Here is a 22,438-nt window from a genome sequence, read left to right as displayed (position 1 = left end):
AAATTTCGAAGCACTCGCAGCATTCCCAACACAGCAAGACAACAAATATTTGCGCGCATGCGTAATCATTGCGGTCCGGTGCATTTATTACGCAATATCTTGCTGAACGTTATCAATTTGCAGTAACAAGGACAACTGAAGCCAGAAGGATGAAGTTTAGACAAATCCGTGTACTAACCGTCATTCCAAACGCTAGCTGAAACACCCTGCTTGTAGTTTCCACGTACACTATGGCGCCAAGGTTACTTTTAGTAAGTCGTGCAAGAAACTCTACGGCTGATGCATCGCGCTGGGTACGACAGTCAACGAATTCGTAAAGCATTAATAGCAGCCCTTAATGCCTGATTTCAATAACAGTTCAACGGTATTGCGTAAACCTGTCTATCTCTATCTCCCCCTTCCACTTTTCCTTCTCTTCTTCTCCCCCTACTCCTTCCCTCCGTGCAGGGTAGCCAACCGGAACTACCCCTGGCTAACCTCCCTGCCTTTCTGTGCGTCCTTTTGTCTGTTAAATACCGTCACTCAACCCCGAATTTGAGCGTTAGAATTAAGTACAACAACTGTGACGAAACCCGAAAGAAAATGAATGCTCTGGGAGCCAGTGATGAACGCTCTCGTGCTCCATGCTCCTGCAATTTTCTGGTATGTTTCTGGTTCATCTGCCCGGGCGCGCAGCTGTTAATTAGTTAAACGAGAGCAGCACAGCGGCCTCTCGATGAAATTACAGGATCTCTACCCGGCGGCCGTGGCATTACAATAGACACTGCTCCTTGCAAGCCCATTCGCGTAAAATTGCCTATAGGTCATGAGTTCAGCTACTCGCAGAACGGTTGCGCAAAGCAGTTACAATGATAGTGTCATTTTCTCTCTCGTGCTCCGCGCTTCGTCGAGCGTAATATTACTCGTGTGTGCAATACTTGGTGCAATCCAGGCGAGGGTCAGCAGACGAGGCGCTCGTAAAGCAAATGATCGAGAGAAATTAACGATAATTTCTCTATACGGTAATTCAAGTTAGCCATTAACCGCTTCTAGCGATTTTCGCAGCAGAAATGCATATATTGCGCATCCGAAGAAGAACGGAAAAGGAAATAACAGTTTAGCTCGATGCAGAAAAGCCATTGCCTGGGCGAAGCTGGGACTCTCCCGAGCATATAGGCGACGCCATCAAGTGAACGAAACGCAGTGTCGGGTGTTCTCGAGACATCAGATCCAGTCTCCGCGGTGCGGTATAAGTTTCAATGACCAAACTATGGATGTCATCTCGCGGGCGGCCAACGGATGCACATCGTTGCATGAACAAATGGTGCCATACAGACACGCGTATAGCAGCGGTGAATGACGGCGCCGAATGGCGGTTATGCTGCGAACAAATAACTGACGCCACGCAGCGGCATGCTATCGGGCTCAAATGCGCCTGCGGTAAGTGGACGGCTGTGGCAAATCATCCATGCCATAAACGGTCTTCTGACCACGTAGCGTGGACCCCTCTCTGTCAAGATGAACGCGCCGTAAAGCATGCGCGCGCGCCTTGCACAAGGACACTATAGCCTGCGCAGCAGCCATCATGTTCTACGACATTTACCACCTGCATTTGCATACACTGTCTCTGCATGTCGAACCCAGTGTGGAGCAGTAGCAAGCTACATTCACGTCCTTCAGGCCGACCTCTCCGCCTTTCTCGCATTAAAGTCCGCTTTCTCTCTCTCTCTCTCTCTCTCTGTGTGTGTGTGTGTGTGTGTGTGTGTGTGTGTGTGTGTGTGTGTGTGTGTGTGTGTGTGTGTGTGTGTGTGTGTGTGTGTGTGTGTGTGTGTGTGTGTTTATGCCGGTCAAACAGCGCGTACCTGCCGCAGCGGTTCAGAGTACGGCGTTCTGCTGCTGAGCACGGAGGTCGCAGGTTAGATTTCTGGCCGCGACCGCAGCAGTTTTCGTGGGAACGAAACGAAAGAAAAGAAAAAAAAAGAAAAGAAAAGCACTCGTGTAGTTAGAAATATTTAGGGGCCAACTGTGTAACCAACTGCGAGTTGGTTACGAGGGACGGAAAGTTAGGCGCCACAATACCCAAGCTATGATTCAAGGGAGGCGCACGCTATATATGCTGCCCCCGCTACTACATCGCGAAATTACGCGAACTCTGGCCAAATCCGGGGAATGGGCCTACACAGCTCGGGCTTTCCTGCATGCCACCTCATTCCCGCACACGAAGGGGACCGGCATGCAAAGCCGCAGAGCTGAGGGGGCAGGTAATTAAGCTCACGTGGCGAAGCGCTTGTGTACTGCGCAGTATGCAGGCGAGCCCTCCCCCCCGTCTTCGGGCTTCATGCGGCCGCACACTCGCGTTCCTGTCGTGTCCTTCGTTTTCTGCCTGGCGTATTTGTTTGTTGTACGTTTGGTCTTCAGGTACGTGCATCCTTCCTTGTCAGACAACACTGGCTCGCGCCAGAGACGAGTCTCTTCCGGTAAGCAGCGTCAGTGCTGACTGGTCTTCACCGTATACGCCAGCGCGTATAGCAAAAGTGAGCGGAACACGGTTTTGCGATCAGGGCGCGGACCTGGAGGGAATGGGAAGCCGCTGCGGCGCTAACCCGGGACCACGGCACTATGTCACGCTAAGAGCGCGGCGCGAACGTTAGTTCACCCTAGATGGAGCGGCAACGCACTTAGATCGGGCACAGTGCGAGACGCATACTATACGCCAGTCGGCAAAAATTTGGAGAACGTATGCTCAAAGACGCTCTCGGTAGTTGTTGCGTCGGTACTGCTGCTTCGTGCGGTGCTAGCACGTAACAGTCAGCGCAGCAGGCCATGCAGTTTTCGTACGACAGTCACTAGAGGGAAATATAAAAACGAGACGCTGATGGTATGGTCGGTGTCGCATTAAGCGATGCTCATCTTTTGTTCATGAAGTCCATCTGTTTCAATAAAAGAGAAAAGACAGTCATCTTCCTTTCTCGGTATCGGCCTAAGACATATGTACTTTTTTTTTGCTGGGATATATAATTAATATTACGTTGTTGTTCCTAATTTTTTGCTTCCTGTTGTACGACACGCATTCGTCACGTACAACAAGTCGTCAATTGCATAGCAGCGCCTTGTCTTCGTCTTGCGTGTCCCTATTGCGCTGCAACAGCCTGCATGTATACACCACCACGCATAGAAAGAAATCTGGCGGTATATACAGTGTTGCAAGTATATACATATAGCAAGTAACGACGGTTGAGTCAGTGCAAGTGCTTAAACTTTATGACTTCGAGGCTTGAAACGACTTCTGCGATTTCGCACGTTGATCGCCTTCAACAAATATATTAGGCCATAAATGCAAACATTTGTAACGCACATGTACGTGGGCGTAAACTTTGCGACTTCATGCACTTAGAGAATCGTGACTGCTCGGGAATTCGGAGAAACAAAGAGTCGTGTATAACGTCGCGGGAACGTTTGAAGCAACAAAAACGAATGGACAGATGCACGTACTAGCCATCAGTCTCATGGAGGCTGAACGATCGGTGCGCTAGAGTTTCCTCCTCGATTGTGCCACCTAAACACGGCGCCTTCCATGACGCACGATGCAGTAATACAAAGGGGGTCTGATAAGTAACTGTGCAGTGTGCAAATGCACAAACAAATAACTATGAATGACATCGCAGTTTCTCGCGCGATACGGTGATGCAAGACCAGTAGTTCATCTGACAACATCTGCGGGGTGCACGCAAATTAAGGACGGGTTGCAAGAACTTACAGACAGCCATCAATCACCTAGCACATTGCACGGCTACAGATAACTGCGGCCACCCTCCACCGAGTATTTTAACAACACGCGAGCTTCGCGCGCAGACATGTCTGTACCACCAAGGTTCGGTGAATTCAGAGTCGCGCAAAAAAAAAAAAAGTGCAAGACGCCACGCGAGACGTCCTTTCGCACAAAATTGGCCCCTTTTGTGAACGTCATAAATGTCCCACAAGGGTACACAGAGAAGTCTCCGCAGGTTTGTCTATAGATCACCCATTCCAGTGCGGCCGATATGAACTTCGAAGCCCGGAGTCGTATACGTGCGTGCGGACACGAACTCCGAAAGCAGCGTCAGTTGGTCACGCAAAGAGCGGCTCACTGGCGGTCGGCGAAAAATAAGCTTCGGCGTGGAAAGACGGCTGCTTATTTTTCAGGCTGTGTGACGCCCACTCGCAAGACGCGGGTTGGCCACGTGCCACCACAGCCCACGCACGCGCCACGTGGCGACGTGTATATAGCGCAACAAAAAAGAAAGAATAAAAACAGCACCAGCATGGCCAATACCTGCACCGTGGATAGTTCCGCGCTTGACTTTACTACCTGCAGAAGCAAAATGCGAAACAAGTTCGACGAAGCGCGGACACCACGCGCGACGCATTGCTGCGCATACTTATACAGTCAGCCCGAGAAGAGACGTGCATCGGCCGCGCTCAGTAAGGGACGCCCAACGAGAGAGCATCGGCGGCGGCACACTCGAGAGATCACTTTCGGGGATGTCACTTCAGTGAGCGTTGTATAGGAATCGGCAGAGAAGTGACAGGACGCCCGGCGCCTCAGTGTGAGAAGTCTATATACCGAAGCAGGGTCTGGGTTCCGGCTAGATGGGGTTCCATTGCAAACTCGACTTACAGTGAGTATACACAGAGAAAAGGACAAAAGGCGCTTATATTCGTTCATTCTTTCGTTTTTTTTTTGTCTATGCACGCGCTGTAAGTCAGGTTCGCAAAAGAGAAGTCTAACCGGGTATTACGCGGCACACACGTGAAGATGGTCGAGAAAGCGATCGCTCGCCAGAAAGATGCGGGCTCCTGTTCGGTCCACGCTGCGTCACCGTGGATCGTCTTCTCGCGAGGGGCCACTTTCACGCGTGCGTGCGCGAACAAGCGTATACACCGCACCGCGTGCTTCCAGTGTGGGTCGTCTTCCGTACACACTCGAGGTCTAGCCGCAGCTGGAACGGCCGCAGGTAGCGGCTGCGGCGCACGCCTCGAGCTGGCTCTCCTCCACGACGAAGCCTCGCGAGCCTTCGAGCGGCCGCGATCCACAGCTTAGAGCAAGGAACTATATAGGCGACGGCAGAATAGAGCGTGGAGCACGACAAAGGCTGCCTCCACCACAGCTCGAGTTAGAAAAGAACAAAAGAGCAGCGCGGGGCCCACAAGGCTGTTGGAAAAAAAGATTGGGCAGAAGCAAGAAAATGCGGCCTGCGAACAAGCGCAGGTGACGCCAGACTCACCGGCCGAAGACCCATCCGGTCGCCATGGCCGCGCGGCCGCCGGGGGGCGGTCGCACTCAGCCAGCTCGCGGGCCGCGCTGCGCCAAAAATACACGCCCGTCCACGTGACTGCGTCTCCAGATGGGACCCCGGAGCGAGGGAGTTGAGGTTTGGGCTCGCCTCGCCACGTTTCAGAAATCAGCCCCCTCCCCCCCCCCGAAAAAAAAAACAAACCCCGAGGCAGCGGAAGTGGACGCATCCGCCGCGCGCACCACGCATGCCGCTGTCGCCTGGCCTCGCCTGAAGATCTTGTACTCGCATCGTGAGACGTTAGAGAGTCTTAGATTAAGGGACGCAGAAGCTAGCGTCCTGCCGGCGTATATTCGCGAGTCGGTTGGATCCTAGAAAAATACAGGCAGTCTTTGGTATCTTGGGTACGCAAGCCGCTCCCGTCCCGTAAGGCGGAAACCTCCATCGTGCACGGGTATACAAACTCCGCATGAACGCAATGCCAACTCTCGACTTCATTTCCCGCGGCCGGGGCAGTTTGTTTCAGGAGCGCAGCAGGCATGAGAGGCAGATCGCGTACCGAAACAATAGCGTGAAAACCGGCACTGCGCATGCGCGACACCTAAAATCGACTTATCTCTATACGCTGGACCGATAACGTCCAAAAACATTCGGTCAGCGATTTCAGCAACCCTCTATTACAGAATTTTAAGAACAGAGGACGCGAACTGCTTGTGCGCGCTAGAAAAATAACCATAAATTTCGACCCCCTTGTCCGAGGTTTCAGACCCGCATCAAGATATATTCTAGGTCTTAGAATTCGTCCTACTGCGTCGGTCTGTCATCTGTGTTGTCTGTCGACTGCTGCCTTCTGCGTGACAAGTTCGATAATCCGCAACGTTATTTGCCGACGAGCTCGAGAATTCGTGATTGAATTTCGCGTTGATTTTCTTCTTTCTCCACGATTTCATCGGTATACGGGCAATCCCAACAGCGTCTGCTAAATGTTAGGGTATATATTATCCGCGTTTCTCGCGCACGCTAAAGGCGCGGTATACGGCGTCTCCCAAACAAAAATGAAAAATCACACACCGCTGGAAAAGCATGTGCGCATGACTTACAACGCACTGCAGTGGTTCGGTTCTTTCATGAGCAAGGGCGATATATAGCCGTCCGCAAACTTTGGTTCGCCTGCTTTCAAAACTTTCAAATGGAAACGAAACGAGGCATACGCTGCAGACTCTTATCTCGATAGAAGCGGGGGCGGCAGAGAATGTATAATACGGGTTCCAGTTAGTTTCCGAATCACGGAACCCGCAGCTTGGAAGAGCTTGTAGAGAGCGATATATACACACAGCCCCTACACACACACGTGACTGTTTTGCGATCCGCGTATAAGGACAAAAAGAACGCAAGGAGCACAAAGAACAACGCAGCAAAAGACCAAACAAGAACACCAATATGCAACGGCAGCTATCGCTGCTTCGCGATTATCAATTCACGCCTCTGTTTCTTTTGTTTTATTTCCTTAATTCTCCCCCCCCCTTTTTTTTGTCGCTCCCTCATTCGCGGACTCCTCCTAACAAGCGAAAAATTGAAAAATTATTCCAGAGGGAGGAGGAGGAGGAGGACGCTACCGAAGCGAAAGTGTGTGAAGTATACCTTGTTCTTATTCGTCGCGTTCCGCCCACCCTGTCCGCTGCCGAGACGCGCAATTGGAATTTCAGGGTGGCCCGCGGGGAATGAGATTGTGCGGGCAGGAGACGCGCTCAGCTAGCGGCAATCTGTGGAGCTCCGTAGCGAAGAGCTTTAGGGAGGCGTACCCGCGCCCCTCGAACCTGTTTCCTTCCCAGAGCTCTTCAATCCTGCGTATATACGCGTACGCAGCCACCTGCTCTCTCACTAAAACAGTGCATTGCCATTCGAGCGCTCCGCGGGGAAACGCAACAGCGAAAACCAGATAAGGCAAACGTTCTACAAGACCGCACGTAATCGACACTATATATGTGTATATATATATATATATATATATATATATATATATATATATATATATATATATATATATATAGGCCTGTGTTGTTTGTCTACGTGTGGCCCTGTAGTTAGCGCTGTTTTTTACAATATTAGCTGGCCCACAGCAGAGATCTGCAAGAGGCGTTCAGAATATTGGTGGGAAAAAAAAGTCGCAGTTTTCCCCGAAAGGCGATGCATCGATTACGATAGCAAAATTGTGGGCAACTATACGAAGTATGGGTAGTAGTTTCATCGACCGTATAAGCTAGTAAAGACATGTATACTAACGAAGTTAACAAGCATGGTGCCACGCGTGCACCATAATACATGAACACATCTCACTCGATGACCGCGGAAACTCGCTGTCAAAACGCTGCAGTGAGGAAGCGCGGCAGCCGTAGCGAGCGAATTGACCTTCGTGCCGCGTTTCGCACCAACGCGGACTAAGCCGCGAAAACACAGCGCGCGCCGGTCTCTGTCCTCATCGCTGATGGCTTTCAAGATATAGCGGCCCGGGCGGACGGGCGCGCGGCCGCCCGGAGTAGAACGCCCCTTCCCCCTCCCCCTCCCTGATCTTCCCCAGGAGCTTTGAACGCGACGGAAGACGGCGCGCTTCCTCCCAGCTTTCCGCCGTTGCGTGCGCGAGATTGAGCCGCCATGGCCGGCTCGCCCTCACATGATTTCACTTGCACATATAGCATACGGCGCGCGGCCACGATTTGATCACCCCTGGACTTCATACGGAGCCTCACGGCGATGGCAGAAATGTGCCTGGAGTGTCCATATAATTGCTATCGCAATAAAAAGCAGGCAATTAGATATTGACAAAGCCAGGATCATCACAAGCATAGGTAACCGTATAATATAGAAATATAGGTTTTAACGAAGAGATAGAAGGAAGGAAGGAAGGAAGGAAGGAAGGAAGGAAGGAAGGAAGGAATGAAAAAGTGGAGAAGGAAAGGCAGGGAGGTTAACCAGTTTAGCTTAACCGGTTTGCTGATCTACACATGGGAGAGGGATGGGGGCGATGAAAGATGGGGAAGGGGGAGAGAGAAAGAGAGAGCACATAGCACAGCACACACACATCGTCCGTTAGAGTCCATCAATCTGGCATGGTACGTGATATCAATGTCACAGCCGCTTGTCAATCAGAGAGATAGCAACATGCTGGACTGCTATGCATTTATATAATACTTATTAGCTCAAGCAAGCTAAGTGACTATTTGTCGCCGCCACATATCGAAAGGAACGACAAAGCGCGGAACCAGTGCGAAAACAACTTCGCGCTTTCTATAGACTTTCCACAACACTGCACGCTTTTAGAGCTGCGGCCCGCACACATACGCGGCCGGCGTGGCATCGCGAAACACGCCGCAATAAAGAGTGATCAGGAGGACGAGGAGGAGATGGGGGAAGGGGGTGGGTTAACCGCGCTTCCTTAGGATGACACGAGCTCCCACACTTTACATTTCTTCTTTTTCTGTGGCCAACTCGGCAGCTCGAGTTTCCCTGCGCAATCATTCATCCGCGAGTTCTAGCAACGATAGGGCGGTGCGACTGCTCCGTAATTTGCGGTGTAGTGTGTCCGCGGCAGTGGAGAGGGGGGGGGGGTATGCATTCAGAATTATGTCAGGGAGAGGACATACCGGTCGCAGAGAAGCGAAACGATTCATGCACGCATTTATAGTAGAGCGAACTTCTAGCGCCACCCTCATCACGTGGTCAGTGCCGAAGATTGCGCGGGTGTGCCGCGCACGCACGTATATAGCCGCACAGTGTCAAGAATGGCGTGCTGCGAAACAAGATTGCCACCTTGCCACCCGATTACGACAAGGGGTGCAAGACGCGCATCCCGCACCCTCCCCGTCGCTGCAGCTGGGAGGCGTTCAAAGAAGCGGCCTTTGCGCTGGAATCCGCCGCCTCCCTCCAGCCCCTTCGACATTGTGACGGGACGAGTTCGGTGTGTGGACAATGATTCCAGAGTTCCCCAACGCGGAGCTGATTTGACACGCCTGGACAAGCTGCCGCGGGAACGACGTATATTTTCGCTTCTCACGTTTTTGGCAGGCGCAAAACAACGAGCGACCCTCGATCGGCGTCGATACTTTCCGGAACGGCACCCCCTTCAACGCCGTCGCTTGGGCTTCGGAATGTGTGTGCCTTTGTGTCTGTAAACTGATCAGCAGAGCGGCGGCAAGTTGGTGATGACTAAACGAACAGTCTCCGCCCCGTATGGCCGGCGGACCAAGTGTATAAAAACTGTGGTTGTGCGCATGCTGGAGACACTTCTCTTGAGCAGTCATGTTAGACTGAGTCACTTCTCTCATGCAGTCATGTTGGACTGTTACTCTTTTTCTCAAGCAGTCATGTTAGACTGATTTAATTTCTGTAAATAAACCCTTTTTCCTCGTTCTCGATGAGAAGCAGTTCTTCACTTCATCAACGATCTCAGCGTAAATAAGTTGGACGACGGCATGGGCCAGCTACCTTCGAATTCATGCCGCACTCCAATCTTTGCAAAGGACCACGGACGATGGGATTGAGCCCCCAATCCTGACAACTGGTGGCAGCGGTGGGATGGACTTTGCGACATGGTGCTGTATCTGCGGTGAGTGCTTGGTTTTTGCTTTGACTCTCTAGGCTTCATTTTGTGGTTGTTCTGTTTAGAACAGTAGGGAAGCTAGATTGTCATGTGTTAGCTAGGTTGTGTTTTCCTAGCTAGATTTAGAGAGCAGAATCAAGGCAGTAAAGCAGCAGTCATGGAGTTAAGGACACTGCTGAGAGACGAGTTGTTGATTGTTGGTGAGGAACTGGGCCTAGATGTACGCAAGGAAATGCTCAAATCGGAATTATTGGAGCTAATTTCCAATCAGGCCAGTGAGGCAGATATTGAAATGGGAATGGAACATCTCAAAAAGAGAGAGAAACGGGAAAGAGAAAGAGAAGAACGGGAAAGAGAAAGAGAAAAGCGAGAGAGAGAGGAACGCGATAAAGAAAGGGAGGAACGCGACAAAGATCGCGAGTTAAGAAAAATGCAACTTGAACTTGAAAGCAAACATTTGGAGTTGTCTCAAGGAAGTGAAGGCGCTCTGGGACGATCAAGTGAGGCAGAATCATACCGCATGGACAGGCTATTAAAGCCATTTGAGGTCGGGACCGACATAGGCTTGTTCCTATGCAATTTTGAAAGGACTTGCGAAAAGATGAACTTCGGCCCGAGTACATGGCCACAGCGGTTGCTATCTATGTTGCCGTGTGAGGCGGCGGAAGTAATCGCCAGACTGAGTGTGCAGGATGCATATGATTATGCAAAAGTTAAGGCTAGTCTCCTGAAGAAATACCGCCTTTCAGCCGAAGCTTTTCGGCAAAGGTTTAGGAGCACAGGCAAGAAAGATAGCGAGGGCTATCCGGAGTTTGCATATAGCTTAAAGGCCAACCTAGTCGAGTGGCTTAAAAGCGCGGAAGCGTACGACAGCAGAGACATGATCATTGAATGCATGTGTCTAGAGCAGTTTTACAAAACCATCCCCCAAGCTGTGAAACTGTGGGTGCAAGACAGAGGTAATGTAAACACTGTGGAAAGGGCGGCTGAATTAGCCGAAGAGTACGCAACCCGTAGAAAGTTGAACGCCGAGGAGGGAAACTGGGACGGTCGAAATGGACCGCGGAAACCATTTCCGTTCAAAAAGGGTGCGCAAACTAGACGATCCGAGCCTGTAGACATGGCGGAAAAGCCCGCAGAAAAGAGCGAGGAGAAACTTAACGGAGAAACCGCACAAAAAGAACAGAAAAGAAAATTCGAATCTGTTAGACCAATTCGCTGTTACAAATGCCACAAACTGGGACATATAGCTGTAAACTGCGAGAAGTCTAGCGTAGTTTTTTCCTACGTGGAGGAAAAAGATGAGAATATGGAACTTTTAAGTCCATATCTCCACGACCTGCAAGTTAACGGAAAACCATGCCGAGTGCTAAGAGACAGTGCCGCCACGCTGGACATTGTCCATCCGTCTTACGTGATGGTAGATGACTTCACCGGAGAAGTAGCGTGGATAAAACAGGTTGTAGAAGAACACAGCGTGTGTCTGCCCATGGCCAAAGTCAAAATCAGTGGACCATTCGGGGAGCTAGAGACTGAGGCTGCAGTTTCCAAATTTTTGTCACTGCAGTATCCCTACATCTTTTCGAATCGTTCGAATCAGTTACTGCGTGACAGAGGGCTCAAACTGGGAGAGGGCATAGTACAGGCATTGACCCGAGGCCAAGCTCGTAAGATCGCGGCGCTTTCGGCTGAAAATGCTCAAGCTCCTCCAGCGGAAGCAGAAAAGGGAATAACTTCAATACCAGAATCCGAGCTAGGCCCGAGGGACAAAAGAACAGTTGAGGAGAGCCTGCCAGCTGACCAGCTCAATGAGAGCGTAGCACTAGAGTGTCAGAGTTCTAGCCTGCAGGAAGAGAAAGCAGACGCGCTCACAAGCGAGACAGGGTCGTTATTATCACCGGCCTCAAAGAACTTTGATCAACTCTTACGCGTGGATAGAGAGTCACTGGCAGCTGAGCAAAAGAATGATGGGAGCTTAGCTAAATTACGTGACACAGCTAAAGAAGGCATTGCTAGGCGCAACGTAACGATACATGAGAGAGGAGGATTGTTGTATCGGCATTACAGAGATCGAAAGGGTAGGATTTTAGATCAGTTAGTCATACCTACTAAGTATAGGGAGGACCTTTTGAGTCTTTGTCATGGAAATGGGTGGTCCGGCCACCTAGGCATAAACAAATCAAAGGAAAGATTGCTTATGGAATACTACTGGCCTGGCTGTTTCAAAGATGTAGAAAACTTTGTAAGATCATGCGACGCCTGCCAGCGTTCTGGTAAACCAGGAGAGACATGGAAAGCTCCACTGAAGGTAGTCCCCTTAATAACAGAGCCTTTCAGACGACTTGTAATAGACACGGTAGGGCCTCTTCCAAAAACAAAATCAGGCTACAGGTACTTGTTTACCATGCTGTGTCCGGCTACCAAGTTTCCAGAAGCAATCCCTTTGAAAGAGCTCAGCTCCACCGAAGTAGTAGACGCGCTTTTGACAGTGTTTGCACGAGTTGGGTTTCCAGCCGAAATTCAGGCAGATCAAGGGTCAGTATTCACGAGCGCACTGACTTCCACATTCTTGCAAAAGTGCGGGGTAAAGTTAATACACAGTTCTGTCTATCACCCTCAGTCAAACAGTGTAGAGAGGTGGCATTCGGTGCTTAAGCGAGTTTTGCGTGCGCTCTGTTACGAGCACAAGGAGGACTGGGAGAACTGTCTGCCGGCAACTTTGTTTGCTTTGCGAACGGTTCCACATGAGGCGACAGGGTTCTCACCAGCAGAACTAGTGTATGGGAGGACACTCCGGTCTCCACTGAGAATGTTAAGAGAGATGTGGGAGGAAAGAGGGGAGAGTCCAACCGTGGTTGAATACGTGCTAAATTTACTGGAACGGCTAAGCGCAACCCAAGAACTAGTCGGAAAGAACATGGAAATAGCTCAAAGGAACGCCAAATTCTATTACGACAAGAATGCGAGGCTTCGTACGTTTAGAGTCGACTTAACGATGAAAGCGGAAAAGTGTAGGTTTGGTTGTTCGCAGGTTACTTATCTGGGCCATGTTGTCGGTCAGGACATGAGACGGCCGGCTGAGCTGAAAATAGCTACGATTGGAGAATTTTCTCAGCCGCGCCCGAAAACGGACCTTCGTTCATTTTTGGGACTTGTGGGGTACTATCAACCGTACATCCCGAATTACTCGCAATTGGCAAGTCCATTAACAGACGCCCTCCGAAAGGGAGCACCGAGTAACGTACACTGGGATAAGGACAAGGAGAACGCTTTCCAAAGTTTGAAAACGCTATTGGTTTCTCGCCCTGTGCTTCGCGCGCCAGACTACACAAAGGAATTCATAGTTCAATGCGACGCAAGCGACAGAGGTATGGGCGTGGTACTTAGTCAGGTCGGCGACGATAACGAGGAGCATCCTATGCTCTACGCCAGCCGTAAACTAAATGTAAGAGAGGAAGCCTACAGCGCTTCAGAGAAGGAATGCGCTTGTTTGGTTTGGGCCGCCCAGAAGTTGTCGTGTTACTTGTACGGAGCGAAGTTCATCTTCGAGACCGACCACTGTCCTCTGACGTGGCTCAATCAAATGTCACACAAAAACGGCCGCTTGCTCCGATGGAGCCTCACTCTCCAAGAGTACAACTTCTCCGTTAGATATAAGAAGGGAAAGTTGCATAGCAATGCGGATGGTTTGAGCAGGCTAATTTGAATTCTGCGTTTGAGGGTCCCGCCTAAATTTTAGGGTTACTAGTGTTAGCTTTTCTTCAGGCGAAGAAAATCCCCTCTCTTTCAGCAGAATTCCCTCCATTAATTGCTGAATTTGTCAGCAGGAATTTGCTTCAGAAATTGGCATAGTGAAATGTAGCATTTTTTTTGTTTCTGCACTTATGTTGTTTTTTTTTTTGAAGCCTAGCGAGTCTAAGGTGAGAGCCAATGCACGTCATCTCGGCGCAGAGCCGTGTTGTGGGGTTCATTTTGCAGTTGCCTGTCCTTGTTGGATGTTTGGGGGCGGTGACATCAATGCACAAGTGGTCGCTGCGAGCCAAGACGTCAATCCCCCCCTGACCAGCAGCCGTTCTCTTCCTGCCTAGCGGTTGTCAGCGCTAGACAGTCGAGACTTTCCGGGCCATGGAGGCGCTGTCAAGAATGGCGTGCTGCGAAACAAGATTGCCACCTTGCCACCCGATTACGACAAGGGGTGCAAGACGCGCATCCCGCACCCTCCCCGTCGCTGCAGCTGGGAGGCGTTCAAAGAAGCGGCCTTTGCGCTGGAATCCGCTGCCTCCCTCCAGCCCCTTCGACATTGTGACGGGACGAGTTCGGTGTGTGGACAATGATTCCAGAGTTCCCCAACGCGGAGCTGATTTGACACGCCTGGACAAGCTGCCGCGGGAACGACGTATATTTTCGCTTCTCACGTTTTTGGCAGGCGCAAAACAACGAGCGACCCTCGATCGGCGTCGATACTTTCCGGAACGGCACCCCCTTCAACGCCGTCGCTTGGGCTTCGGAATGTGTGTGCCTTTGTGTCTGTAAACTGATCAGCAGAGCGGCGGCGAGTTGGTGATGACTAAACGAACAGTCTCCGCCCCGTATGGCCGGCGGACCAAGTGTATAAAAACTGTGGTTGTGCGCATGCTGGAGACACTTCTCTTGAGCAGTCATGTTAGACTGAGTCACTTCTCTCATGCAGTCATGTTGGACTGTTACTCTTTTTCTCAAGCAGTCATGTTAGACTGATTTAATTTCTGTAAATAAACCCTTTTTCCTCGTTCTCGATGAGAAGTAGTTCTTCACTTCATCAACGATCTCAGCGTAAATAAGTTGGACGACGGCATGGGCCAGCTACCTTCGAATTCATGCCGCACTCCAATCTTTGCAAAGGACCACGGACGATGGGATTGAGCCCCCAATCCTGACAACAGCCAGAGTGGCCTAGAATAACTACCATTTCTACGCTGCGTAGTGTACGTAGCTAAGTTGGTAGCTAGCAAACATCAGGAATACGAGGGGGGCGTTCATTATGAAAAGTTCGCATTACCGGTGCCATAGATTTGCAACAGGCGTACACAATGGGCATCAAAACGATCACGTGTTTATAGTTATGGCGGAATATGAAATTTGTCTAGTATACAGTGCCACGAAACACCGTTACGGTATATCAAAAGAAAAATGGCGGGGTCCCTCGGGAAAATTGGTCGAAGCACAAGCAGCGATTCGAATTTTAGTGCGAAATCATTATATGTCCCATGAAGCGGAAACTCCCGCACCTGGTGGTGTCATTCGGTGGTAACCAAACCCACGTGACCAAGTGATGACTTTACGTTACGTGGACCTGCTGCGGCTAGCCCTGCGAAACGCCACGGTGAGCGGCCACGGCGTTGGACGAACGCCATGGTCGTTCATTAAAAAGAAAAAGAAAAAAAAGAAAAGAAAAAAAAGGAAAGAAAAACAAAACGACCTGGCCTCGTCCCAAGATTGGATTGAGGTGGATTAAGGCTCGTACAAATTAGAGCAAAGTGGATTAAGGTGGAGTTCTAATTTAAGGTGGTAACTTAGACAAGTTCTCATGCTTTCGCATTCAAATCACGTAAGGATGTCTGTACACTTAGGTGACTCTCAACCTCTCTATGCACTTCAAGGGCCAAAGATACGAAGAGGTGGTATAGTGTACGGAGGAAGCCAGCTGTCAAGAAAGGTCAGGAGAATCAGGAAAGGTTCGCCTAGAAAAGCTTCGCGTTAAAACACACGTCGGACCTCAAACATGGCCGAGTGCCAATCAGAGAACGGGCACAGGAAGGCAGCGTTCAAAGCGCACGCGAAAGCTTCAAGAGCGGCGAGATTATAATATAGGCCTGTGAAAAAAAGGCAGGGCTTTATTTCGCAGCCAGTTTTATATACGAAAAGGGAGACGCATCCAATTACGCAATCAGGCAAGCCGGCTCCGGTGGAGACGGGACGGATGCGTCACTGCCAGAAATCCGAGCCCGTCGTCCGTCAAGCAGCTTCGCGCTGCGAAGAGCCGCCGTCTACGCTTTTCTCGTTCCTCACGAAGAGCTCAGGGCGAGAGCCCATGCAACCAGCCAGCGTCGCGAATCCAGCTCCGAGTGGAAGCTGACCGAGAAGAAGACGCTCATCGGTTAGCTTATCAGAGTACAAAGGGGGAGTCGACTGAAGGGCAGGGACGAGGGCCTCAATAAATAAAGACCGTGGGATCGGATGTATAGCGACGAAGCCAGAACGGTCTACAGCAGGTATAATAAGGCGGGCGGCGCTTATTGTGCGCGAAGCTTATTGTGCGCGACTATGCTAATTGGAAAGCAGCGGGCTTAATTTGACCCCAATCTTGACGACGGATCACGAGCGATGGGATTGAACCCCCAATCATAACAGTACGTCCAGAACCACAGCGTCCTGCGCTATACGCGGCTGTACCGGACCTGGTGACCACGCATCGTATACGCGACTTCCCAAATAACGAGTCGGTTTTGGCACTTGGTAGAGCGTTAAACAAGGGACCCAAAAGAACTGTCATTGTACCACAAAAATATATTTCTCTATATTTCTTCCAGAGCTAATTAAAAAAAAACCGCTACTGGAAAACATGACTTTATACTTCCGCTTGTTTACTTGTTCTTGGCGGTGTTATTATGGCGCTTCTTTCCTGCACGAGTCCATTTGATGTGGTTCCTTGTTTTTCAAGAAAAGGAGAGGTGTATCTCACAGGCGTATACCTGTGAGATACACCTTATTTCATTTCTCTTCTGCGGGCTTACGCGTCTTCATGGCAAACGGTGGGCATTATTCACATTCGTACTAGTAAAGGTACCAACTGCCCCCCCCCCCCCCTCTTTTGCACGTACCTGCGTGGAAGATTAACCTAGCGTAAGTATAGGTAGATTTACTGCTTCTGTTTAGCTTCAGCTGAAAGAGAGAGAGAGAGAGAGAGAGAGAGAGAGAGAGAGAGAGAGAGAGAGAGATGGCGTTCAAAGAGTTCGCGAATCCTCACACTCTAGTAAAAATACGACAAAAAAAATGGATTAAGGCACGGACATCATATGCACGGATTAAATTTGCTTAGCGAACTATATACACATTTAATCTGTCAGAACAGACACGGGCATTATATGCACAGACTGAATCTGCTTAGCGAACTATAAACGTATTTAATCCGTCGGAACAAACGGACGCAGGAGGAAGGCTGCGCTGTTTACTGGGTTAGAGTATATAGACATGCAGAGAAGTGCAGAAGCGTTTCAACGTATTGTCGGCATCCTAGTCAGTATACCGCGCGCTTTCCTCTCAGTCAGAACACAGACTAACGAGATGCCGATGCGCACGTCGACGAACGCCAGTTCAGTCGAGCCTAACTGCACTAAAGGGGACTTTCAGTGGCGCGTCGAAGCAGCAACAACGGCTGATAATGAACAAGACGTGGTTTCGAACGCCAGGGAAACTATACTCCTTCCCATACATAGCAGTCAACGTTGCGGAAGCTATACAAGAAATTAGGTGAAGTTATCGCTCCGCTGCGTTCCATCCACGCTTCGCTGCGTGCCAAAAGCGTTCGCTCGCGCGAGCATGCACGCGAGGCTCCTCGCGACGGGTTGCAAATAAAAAAACACTAAAAGAACAACAAAAATTTTAATAAAGGTCGTACGACGCATCAACAACCGCATACCACAGTGGGTTAAATTGTTTCGTTCATAGTGAGCCTATATAAATAACAGTTGCACACAACTGCGGTCAAAGCATATCGAACTATATCCAAGTGCGAACGATTAAAGGGACACTAAAGGTTACTATTAAGTCAACGTGGACTGTTGAAATACCATCACAGAAACCTCGAAACGCTTGTTTCGTGGCAAGGAGAGACTTATTTTAAGAGAAAATGCGTTCTGAAGCGTCCGCGTACCTCTAGCGCAGTTCAAATCGCCCGCCCTCCGATCGAGGAGAACTGACATCATGGTCTCATAGTGACGTTGCGCCATCGGTGAGTAGAACGGCGTCCGCAGACGGCGCTACGGCTTTTCTGCGCAAAACGCAAATGCGCGGCCAGAAACAGAGCCAAGACAGAGCCGACAGCAGAGCGAAAGCGGGAGTATAGTGGCTAGCGGAAGGAGAAACTAATTACGTCCCACATTACGTCCCACGGCACACGGAAAGTCCGTTTTCGTTAAACTATAGGCTGCGGCGAGCTCGCAGCGTGGTCGGCGTGGTCTGTGAGAAGTGACGAGCCTTTCCGCACTCGCAACAGGGCATAAAAAAGTGCGAATCGACGCAAAACTCGGCCTAGAAACGTGCTTCGCCACAGCCGACCCAGATGTCGTTTCCCGCACCGCCACCAGGCGCCGCTACTATACCTCAAGCTCCAGCGCAAGACGCTCATAAGCTGGTACTTCATTCTATGACGCAAACTTCGACGCTCGTCGCAATGGACCCTGACACCGACAGATTGGCTCGCGATGGTGGGCTCAACTTCAGCGATTTGAGCACCGACGAGCGCGACCTGCTGCTGAGGGCTCGCACTGCCGGCGTCGTTGCGTACTACGACGGCGGCCTCGACGCCGGCTCTCCGGAGCGGGAAAGCAACGAGGGCTTCCCACGACATCACATGGACGTGGCATTCTCGCTGCTTGTTCCAAATGAAAGTTTCGCGAGCCAGCAGAACCCTCACAGCACGACGCGATAACGAAAGTACTGAAACTCCAAAGCGTGCGCGGCGCAGAGTCGAGCGCGCAGAGTCGAGCGAAAACGAAACCTTTCGAACACCCATATTACTGAAGGATAACGTCAAAATGTTATTTTTTCTTAGAATCGAATAGACGTAGACAAGTAGCATTTTTTCCGTCTTATAATCGAGTGAAATGATATTTTTAATACGAGTAGTTGAGTATTAGTAACATTAATTACGGGGAGACCTTTCGTCATCGGTTTAGTACCGGAATGTCGCTGGGGGGTCTCAAATCGTGTCATGCATTTACCTCAATTTCTCGGTTACTAAAGCTCTGTTCGCGATTATATTGACGCCTTAGACGTTCTAGAACATTGCTCTACCACTTTAACTTGACTTTCTGGTAACCTTTAGTGTCCCTTTAAGCCACTGCAAGAAGTCTCTCTAGCCTTCACAGCATTGACTGCTATGTATGAAACGGAGTAATAGAGAGACGTGCGTGTTCATGCGTGATTGATTGATTGATTGATTGATTGATTGATTGATTGATTGATTGATTGAGTGAGTGAGTGAGTGAGTGAGTGAGTGAGTGAGTGAGTGAGTGAGTGAGTGAGTGCTTGCGCGCGTGTTTATGATGCTCGTCATTTTACATTTCCCCCTACACACACATACATCAGCACACCAGGCATTTTGCTTGTAGATACGTGTACGTGAACCCGATTAAGTCGGACCGCGCGAGCGTTGAGGCGACTCAAGTCAAACCCGCAATGAAAGATGTGGACAGACTCGCCCGGTTCATCCACTACGCAAGACGCATGTAAACGCGGTTGGGTCAGGTTGGGTCGGCTCGACTTCCGACTCGACCCGCGCCGTGCAAACGAAGCTTAGAGGGTCGGCATGTCCCTTTCTCCTCGACCGTTTACGTCAAGACGCCGTAGTGGTTGCAACGACTGCCGGAAGAGCAGTAAGTGATCGGACGACGCTCTTGGGAGACGCCCCAACAGTATGACAATAAATAAATAAATAAATAAATAAATAAATAAATAAATAAATATCATCCAGCGATAGACATAGGCGCACAGTTTTCTCACGCGGCTTGCGTTTCATCCCTGTGGTACCGACGCAGCTTGACAAGCCGGCTTGTCACGGCGCAGAAGCCTGCCTCCATTTACGGTGCAGATTCTGTCGAACGAAAACGAGGAAACGAGATCGCGTCTGGGGAGATGCACGCGTATACCGCGAGCGGGTGGCGCAACAGCTCATGCGCGCGAGCGGACGAACGCGAGTGCGCGCCTCACCGACGATGGCCTGCCTTATAATTGGCGCTGACGTCGAACGCTCGTCGCTGGCGTGCCTGAAGGCCTGTTGGGACGCTTCATTGTCGTCGAAGAGTGCACCTGTTTGCACCGCCGGTTATCTAGTCTCGGGGCTCGATCGAAGCGTGATGTATGGCCCGGAATTTGCTCTTTGTCCGCGAGCACGCCATTCCGCGTCGTTTTAAGCCCAACCGGAAAGGGGGGGGGGGTTAGTGCACGAAATTGCGAAGCCGATGGTGCGGACGGGGGCGGTCTCGGACCTAATTAGGGACGCCGTTCCCCTTCGGCACCGAACGCGGCCGGACCCCTCCTCCTCCAGGGCGAAGCCTCTTCCATTCACGCGCAGGACTTCATTATTCAGTAGCGGGTGCACCGGTGAACGGCGTTCAATGGATCTTTGATTGGAGCTTGGGGCGCGGAAAAAGAAGCGACGCAGGAAACAAAGACGACCCGAGGGTGCGCATGACTATAGGGAGATATACGGCGGGACAGGCGTGCGGGCGAGCGTGTCCAACAGCCTTGGCACAGCTGCGTACGGTACGGTATAGACTCGCTGTGTGCCCCAAATGCTCGTCCATGCACGCTGGGCTGGCCCAGTATCACGGGTACAGGCCACGAAGAAAAAAAAAAAAGTAAGGAGATCCCCCGCACTGTAGGAATCGATGCAAGCGAAGCTTTCTGCGCTGCTAGGTAAACTGCCACGAGCGCAGAGGGTGAGGTTAATCACCCTGTTCCGGTCTGCGTTGGTACGGGATCCGGTTGCACCCATTCCCTGCCACCCCTCTTTCTACTCCCTTTCAAACATTATCAATACCTACTCCCTGGACGTTCGTTGCTGTTGCGAGGTAGCACAGAGGCAAGCGCGGCAGCTAAAGCAGTGCTTTCAACGGAGGTCACGCCTAATTACGGCGCCCAGAGGGCAACGCTGCGTCCCCCAGGGCGCGCCAGAGGGTATACTGAGGCTCCGCTGGACCGAAACGTCGTTGACGTCGCCTATCTCGTCTCCCGCATCCCTGCCGTGAGCTCTGAACCAACCCTCGACGCGGCAACAGCAGTAGTAGGACGTTCAGGCGGGCTAGTTAGTTCACAGCTTCAGACGTCTCTTTCAACTGCGCGGAAAAAAAAAAAACGAAGACAGACGAAAGAAATACACGAAAAAGCGCACCACTGCGCTCGTGGTGTGGTGCGTGTTTCTTTCGTGTGTCTTCGTTTTTCTTGCGCAGTTAAAAGCAACAGCGGTAGCAGTGGAAACGTCAAAGGAAGAGGCAAAAAAAAAAAAAGCTTCTCTTTAAAAAACGCACGCACACACACACATAGATAGATAGATAGATAGATAGATAGATAGATAGATAGATAGATAGATAGATAGATAGATAGATAGATAGATAGATAGATAGAGAGAGAGAGAGAGAGAGAGAGAGAGAGAGAGAGACGCACATAGTATAGGGCATATGCTCTGTATACGCAATCCTACCCGCATATCCCATCAATGCAGAAACATCGGTCCGCTTTTGTGGCGTAGCAAGCTCCATGCGCACAGGGGACCCTGCGGTCGATCCCCTCGACAAGCCACATTCTTTATCCGCCCCTGGCGACCAATTTAAAGTTCAATGCCAGAACGGTGCGCAGCCGTTTTATAATTCATTCCTTCCATTCGTTCAAGATCGTTACGAATGAATCGCCCACATCAGATTTCCTCGCCGGAGGTACACAGTACTTCAAAAGACGAGAAAGGAATTCGGTGATGAATGCAAGTAGAGAGACAGAGAGAGAGGGAAGGCGGGGGGAGGCAGGGGCTCCGCGCTGTACGGGAGTGCGCCACGAAAGTAGAATCCCCTCCGACGGGGATCACTCGTTGCGGTTGCGTTGGAGCCTTTAGTCGAGAGCTCTTCTATGCCTCGTGTGCCATATTGGTTGCGCCGAACAAAATTAATACAAAGCTGCGGCCAATTGCGTTCATCGCGGGGCGAATATCGAGTCCACCACAGAGAGATCGCGGATCCCCACTGAACTGTTGAGGCACAAAGAATCAGACAGGTGCAAAAAGAAAGAGGGTTAACGGCCGTGCTCGACGATTTTCACGGTGAAACCGAAGAGCTATAGCAGAGAGCCCGTCTCCATTCTTGCTGTCTTTTGACACAGATCGGTTTGGAGCCGAGGTGCCATTCTGACCGCTGTCAAATCCCGCCAAATCAGTATCGAATTCGGCATCTTGTTGGCTCTGATTGACCCAGAGAGCTGCTATGGCGTTTCTGATTGCCTCGAAATGCCACCATTACAGAACTTGGCCAGGTGGCAGAATTTTACCGTGTCCAGAGTAGCTACTCCAGATACTGAGAATCATGGACAATTCTCTAAAAATACTATCTAAACTAACTAACTAACTAACTAACTAACTAACTAACTAACTAACTAACTAACTAACTAACTAACTAACTAACTAACTAACTAATACAACTCATCACATGGCTTCGTAAAATATTTAGCGTATCGCATTCGCGTTTTTGTTACTGCAAACAATGCCGTGTCATGTCATCTTACTGCCATCGGCCGCTAGAGTGGTCTTTAGTAATGGTTTTAATAAATGAAAGCAGTTGCCAGT

At 50.5% G+C, this 22,438-nt stretch overlaps 1 protein-coding gene across 3 annotated transcripts in view; it reads right to left on the bottom strand.

Annotated features, from left to right (window-relative positions):
• LOC135902581 (uncharacterized) overlaps window positions 1–22,438 on the bottom strand; it is a 593,127-nt gene that overhangs the window by 65,836 nt on the left and 504,853 nt on the right. The window contains exon 1 of one of the 3 annotated variants that reach the window (XM_065432784.2): window positions 5,244–5,348. The exons of the other annotated variants lie outside the window; for them this stretch is intronic. Within the exon in view, the coding sequence (XP_065288856.2) occupies window positions 5,244–5,269 (26 nt within the window). The 5' untranslated portion in view covers window positions 5,270–5,348. Of the gene's footprint in view, window positions 1–5,243; window positions 5,349–22,438 lie in introns of those variants that run through there. 3 annotated transcript variants of the gene reach the window in all.

Source organism: Dermacentor albipictus, chromosome 3 (genome assembly GCF_038994185.2).
Source record: "Dermacentor albipictus isolate Rhodes 1998 colony chromosome 3, USDA_Dalb.pri_finalv2, whole genome shotgun sequence".
Classification (NCBI taxonomy): domain Eukaryota; kingdom Metazoa; phylum Arthropoda; class Arachnida; order Ixodida; family Ixodidae; genus Dermacentor; species Dermacentor albipictus.
Note: the sequence above shows the minus strand (reverse complement) of the source record. Positions and strands in the feature narration are given on the sequence as shown.